The sequence below is a fragment of the Oncorhynchus tshawytscha genome, linkage group LG24, assembly GCF_018296145.1.
Source record: "Oncorhynchus tshawytscha isolate Ot180627B linkage group LG24, Otsh_v2.0, whole genome shotgun sequence".
NCBI classification, from domain to species: Eukaryota; Metazoa; Chordata; class Actinopteri; order Salmoniformes; family Salmonidae; genus Oncorhynchus; species Oncorhynchus tshawytscha.
This window is the reverse complement of record NC_056452.1, coordinates 29,191,517-29,197,628: the sequence shown is the minus strand read 5'-3', so window position 1 is coordinate 29,197,628 and position 6,112 is coordinate 29,191,517. Positions and strand designations below refer to the sequence as shown.

The 6,112-nt window shown below is 42.1% G+C and overlaps 1 protein-coding gene across 1 annotated transcript in view; it reads left to right on the top strand.

Moving 5' to 3' along the window:
- LOC121840715 (zinc finger MIZ domain-containing protein 1-like) overlaps positions 1 to 5,539 on the top strand; it is a 384,796-nt gene extending 379,257 nt beyond the window's left edge. The window contains 1 exon segment of the mRNA XM_042305641.1: positions 1,340 to 5,539. Coding sequence (XP_042161575.1) covers positions 1,340 to 1,447 — 108 coding nt within the window. The 3' untranslated portion in view covers positions 1,448 to 5,539.
- The last annotated feature ends 573 nt before the right edge of the window (positions 5,540 to 6,112 follow it).

Sequence of the window (6,112 nt, the reverse complement as noted above, 5' to 3'; positions counted from 1 at the left end):
TTAAGGCACATTCACGCAGATGAGCAGGGACCCTGGGCATCTTTCTTTTGGTGTTTTTCAGAGTCAGTAGAAAGGCCTCTTTAGTGTCCTAAGATTTCATAACTGTGACCTTAATCGCCTACCGTCTGTAAGCTGTTAGTGTCTTAACGACCGTTCCACAGGTGCATGTTCATTAATTGTTTATGGTTCATTTAAGCATGGGGAAACAGTGTTAAAACCCTTTACAATGAAGATCTGTGAAGTTATTTGGATTCATACGAATTATCATTGGAAGACAGGGTCCTGAAAAAGGGATGTTTCTTTTTTGCTGAGTCTATAATGACAGAAGAGAAACTGCGTGTATCTAACTATAGACAAGTTGACTAACAAATAGCCTTCCAAAATGTTGGACATTCTCAGCGGAAACAGGCCTATCTAAATCTGAGGCCTGCATCCCCTGTCAACACTGTTTTACGGACTGTACAGCGCATCTTCTATATTTTGATTTTTCGCATGTAGTCGGGTGGTTGCGAATGGGTTATTAGAAATTGCGGGTGGGTGTGGGTATTGCAGGTGGGTGTGGGTATTGCGGGTGGGTGTGGGTATTGCCGGTGGGTGTGGGTATTGCAGGTGGGTGTGGGTATTGCCGGTGGGTGTGGGTATTGCGGGTGGGTGTGGGTATTGCCGGTGGGTGTGGGTATTGCAGGTGGGTGTGGGTATTGCCGGTGGGTGTGGGTATTCCGGGTGGGTGTGGGTATTGCCGGTGGGTGTGGGTATTGCAGGTGGGTGTGGGTATTGCCGGTGGGTGTGGGTATTGCAGGTGGGTGTGGGTATTGCCGGTGGGTGTGGGTATTGCCGGTGGGTGTGGGTATTCCGGGTGGGTGTGGGTATTGCTGGTGGGTGTGGGTATTGCTGGTGGGTGTGGGTATTGCGGGTGGGTGTGGGTATTGCTGGTCAGTGTGGGTGTGGGTATTGTGGGTGGGTGTGGGTATTGCTGGTCGGTGTGGGTATTGTGGGTGGGTGTGGGTATTGCTGGTCGGTGTGGGTATTGTGGGTGGGTGTGGGTATTGCTGGTCGGTGTGGGTATTGTGGGTGGGTGTGGGTAACAAACAACTGACCAATGCATCACTAGAATAAATGTTTTCTGTGTTGTTTAAAAAAAATGTTTTTACATTGTTTATTTGAGATTTTATATATTTCAAAGTGGACTATTACAGATCCTACATTTGTGATGAGATACGTTGGAATGGAATGTACAGATATCATTTTTTTTGTGTGATGCTTTTTCATTCACCGTTTCCATGTCAACCTTAGATCGACCTTCTCCTGCTGATCGTGTTCTCTTTCTCTTTCTCTGTAGCTCCTCCCAGAGCTGGCTAACCCAGATGACTTGTTGTCTTACCTGGATCCTCCAGACCTCCCGAGCAGTAGCAACGATGACCTTCTCTCGCTCTTTGAAAACAACTGACTCTGATTCTAGATCAGTTCATTTTAAAAAATGTACAAAAAAAAAAACACTTATAGGACTGCCTGGAGTTGGACCTATAACATCTGACCTGAGACCTGCTCCAGTACTTGACAAACACAAAGATGCACTCCCTTTCTCCTTTTCCCCTTGTACAGTTTGCATTGATTCTCCAGCAGACTGACTGACAGACTGACTGATTGACTGAACAATGTTTTAAAACTCAAAAAGACATAGCAGGACAGGGTAGGGCAGTGAGTGATGTCTGCCTCCCTGCAGCGCCCCCATGTGACCATCGATGATACCAGCTATCTGATATTCAGTTCATTTTGTATGCCACCAGTGTCTGTGTGCACATTTAGGAAAGTGTTGATGCGTTTTTTTTAAATTCATATTTTGTTTCCTTTTAAAGAAAATAAAAGAGGAATTCATTAAATATATAAGGGGGGGGGGAAACATATTGGAAAAACAAAATGTCCTGCACTATCTGGCCAGTGTTTGTAATGTCCACGTTATTGTTTCACCTTATAAGACTCAGCGTCTCAGCTTCCTGTTGTCCCAAACGTTGTCACAGTTACTGTTCCCGGGACTGGTTACTACGTCTGTCTGTCTGTCTGTCTGTCTGTCTGTCTGTCTGTCTGTCTGTCTGTCTGTCTGTCTGTCTGTCTGTCTGTCTGTCTGTCTGTCTGTCTGTCTGTCTGTCTGTCTGTCTGTCTCTGTCTGTCTGTCTGTCTGTCTGTCTGTCTGTCTGTCTGTCTGTCTGTCTGCCTGTCTGTCTGTCTGTCTGTCTGTCTGTCTGTCTGCCACTGCACGTCATGTGAAAGCACAAGATATAACAACACATACATCTCAAAGGGAACAAAACACATTTAAAGTGACATCTTTTTCTAACACCAAAACATTTAACCCTACAACATAGACATTTATAATCTCCAATCAGAGAAATACATTTTCGTACTGTGACTATCTTGTTTCTTTATTATCCTGGACAGAGTAGAGTCACCAATTGATTGATTAATTGATAGTCATCAATGGTAAAGGAAAGCAGACCTGGGAGAATGATGTTTGTTACCAGGGTTTGGGTCGATTTGAAATGAAGGCAGTCAATTCAGGAAGTTAACTAAAATTCCAATTTAATCATTAATTCCAATTAAATAATTAAAACAGGGCATATATTTTCAATTACTCTCAATTAGCTGAAAAAGGAGAAGCTATTTAACTATGTCAACATATCACTTCCAGAATTGATTGACATCAATTTGAATTGTTCCCAACCCTGTGGGTTACTATTTGAGTTTCCTGTCAGGCCGATATCAAGCCAGTTAGAGCTCCTATCTTATCCGTCTTTCTTCTGTGCATGCACCACCTGGTGTTGCTCCTCTCATCATTCTGTCTTCTCTGCATGCACCACCTGGTGTTGCTCCTCTTATCATTCTGTCTTCTCTGCATGCACCACCTGGTGTTGCTCCTCTTATCATTCTGTCTTCTGTGCATGCACTGCCTGGTGTTGCTCCTCTTATCATTCTATCGTTTCTGCATGCACCGCCTGGTGTTGCTCCTCTCATCATTCTGTCTTCTCTGCGTGCACCGCCTGGTGTTGCTCCTCTTATCATTCTCTCTTCTCTTCATGCACCGCCTGGTGTTGCTCCTCTTATCATTATGTCTTCTCTGTGTGCACCGCCTGGTGTTGCTCCTCTTATCATTCTCTCTTCTCTTCATGTACCGCTTGGTGTTGCTCCTCTTATCATTCTCTCTTCTCTTCATGCACCGCCTGGTGTTGCTCCTCTTATCATTCTCTCTTCTATTCATGCACCGCCTGGTGTTGCTCCTCTTATCATTCTCTCTTCTCTTCATGTACCGCTTGGTGTTGCTCCTCTTATCATTCTCTCTTCTCTTCATGCACCGCCTGGTGTTGCTCCTCTTATCATTCTCTCTTCTATTCATGCACCGCCTGGTGTTGCTCCTCTTCCCATTTTACAGAGCTGCGTCTCTAGCTCTCCCTGTTGAATTCTGTTATTAGTAATAATAATAAAAAGTGCCAGGTGCCAGGCCCTTGTCTGGGGGTGTTCTCCCAGTAGTAAAGATAGTGTGTGACTGAACTAGCACGCTGTTCCCTGTATAGTGCACTACTTTTGAGGGTACTAAGGTACCATTCCTGACAAATGTATGGTGTGCTTTTTAAAGTTGCTGTTACCACCGCTTTCTGTCTTTTCTGTGTGTCTGTTATCATCATATTATGGGTTGAAATTGGCTTTCCTTTTGTTTCTACTAGCTTTTTGTTGCTGGAAATTGTGACTTCATCAAACATTGTCAAAAAATGCTTATCATAACCAAAGAGGGATTGGGAAGTGTGTTTGCGTGCGTGTGTGCGTGCGTGTATGTGTGTGTGCTTGCGTGCGTGCGTGTGTGTGTGTGTGTGTGTGTGTGTGTGCGTGCGTGTGTGCGTGTGTGTGTGTGTGTGTGTGTGTGTGTGTGTGTGCTGGTAGTTATCCTTCATTTCAAAGATATGGAGGAAAACTAGCAGGGATCATCCGTCAGTCACCACTGTTGTAACGAACGCAGTACTGGAGCTGAAAGTCACGTTTGTTTTCAAGTTCACTTCATGACAAGAGTGTTGTTGAGTATGCAAATGTATTATTTTTAAAGAAAAGCTATTGTAAATATAGTTTGTGAATATTTTTGTATCATCTTGATAAATCTTTGTCCTTTTACGTTAATTAGTCAAAGTCCAACTGATCTCATCCTCCCGAAACAAACCCAACACTGCCTGTGGTTGGGTCTCAAATTGCGCCCTATTCCCTATATAGTAGTGTTGCCATGATGCCAGTATCGCGATTCTACGACACTCAATTTTCCTTGGTAAATAACTTGAAATATTGTGTTAACAGCTTCAAAATAAGACTGTCATTATTAGGACTGTTTTCGTCAAAGACATCGAGTCTCCTTCATGTTTTGTTTCCTTTGCTTCCTTACTTCCTAGTATCGCGACACGTCTGGTATCGCGACACGTCTGGTATCGCGACACGTCTAGTTTCGCGACACGTCTAGTATCGCGACACGTCTAGTATCGCGACACTTCTGGTATCATGACAAAACTACTATATAATGTAAAACTGCTATACATTTGACCAGGGCCCATAGGGAAACTCATAGAGATCCGGGTCAATAGAAATGCACGACATCTTCTGTCTTCTCTCATAGGTGAACCTAATCCCCTCCAAATGTCTCATTGTCAGCTACATACTGCAGACATCTCTCTCTCTGTGGTGGTCCGTCCATTTTAACAGATATCTCTCTCTGTGGTGGTCTGTCCACTTTTAACAGATGTCTCTCTCTCTCTCTCTCTCTGTGTGATCTGTCATAACGAACCCCAGTGGACCCATTTTAGAATCTACTGTGTTCCTAGACAGCAACTGTACTGTAGCTTCTCTCTCTGCTGTTAGGTTGTGTCCCAAATACGCTCCGTTTTGGGACGTAGCTTCTCTCTGTCTCCCACCTTCTTCGTCCCTGGTGTCATTCATAACAGACTAGCATTCACATTTTTAGGTTAAGAATGGACAATAATGATTCACAAAAACTGTGGTTGCTATCCACTATCCACTATCAGAGAACTATGTGAATATCAGAATTGTTGCTAATTATTGTCAATATACAAGTGGTATTTTAAAGATAGCACAGCCTTATGTTAAAGAAAAGTTGATATTGTTCTTATTTTTGTTATTGAAAATGTTTTTTTTTTTAAAAGCTTAAAGACCATTTACATTTTGTTTCCCATTTTTTAAATGCTGTTTTTTTTTTTTGGAAGGGGGGTAAATTATTTTGTATTGTTTTTATTTTATTTTAAATGTAAAGTTAGACATATAATTTAATTTAACTGTAGCAATGTACTGATTAAAACATCCTGGTAATTGTAAACCTAACATTTTAAACTTCATTATTGCTCTAGAAATAGTTACAGTGCAAGAGATATTTCGATAGAATAGCTGATATTAATGTGTAAAGCCTGTCACCTAAATCATGAAATCAATTGATCAATCTTCTTGGCAAAGGACTGCCAACATCAACTTTTCTTTAAAAAAAAAAATGATATCAGAATTGAAACCTAAACTTGATCGTTCCCACGGCGATCGTTCCCATGGCGATACCTAGCTCTGTTCCCGGGGTGTGTTTCCAGAGCTAGGAGATGCATAGCTATCATTTCACATTTTGCCATGTTTACATATGAACAGGTTTGTGTAGAGGCCAACCTAAATCTGTAACAATCATCCGAAAGTTTCTGTGGAAAATACGGTTTCAAAAAGGAAAAACAAAAACAAAAACTGAGAGGCGGGGCACCACCCGTTTAGGCTTTAGGGAAGGATCTGCATGGGAGACTGCTAAAGTGGATATCTGTTGGCCCTAAGATAAACCTGTACACAATGTAAATGAATAGAGACACTTTGTGAACAAAAAAATGTGTTCATTTTCCCTGCGAATGTGTATCGTTTTTAAAAATTCAGAATATGAAGAAGCTTGCAACCTCTTCAATTGGTAGAAGGCCTGACTTACAGAAAATGAAAAACGTGTTAGTTATGCTGGTCTGTATGAAAAATATTTTCTTGACATTTTTTTTTTGTGACCCTTCTCTGTAATTTGACCTCTTTTGTTACTTAAGGGGGACTGGGACAG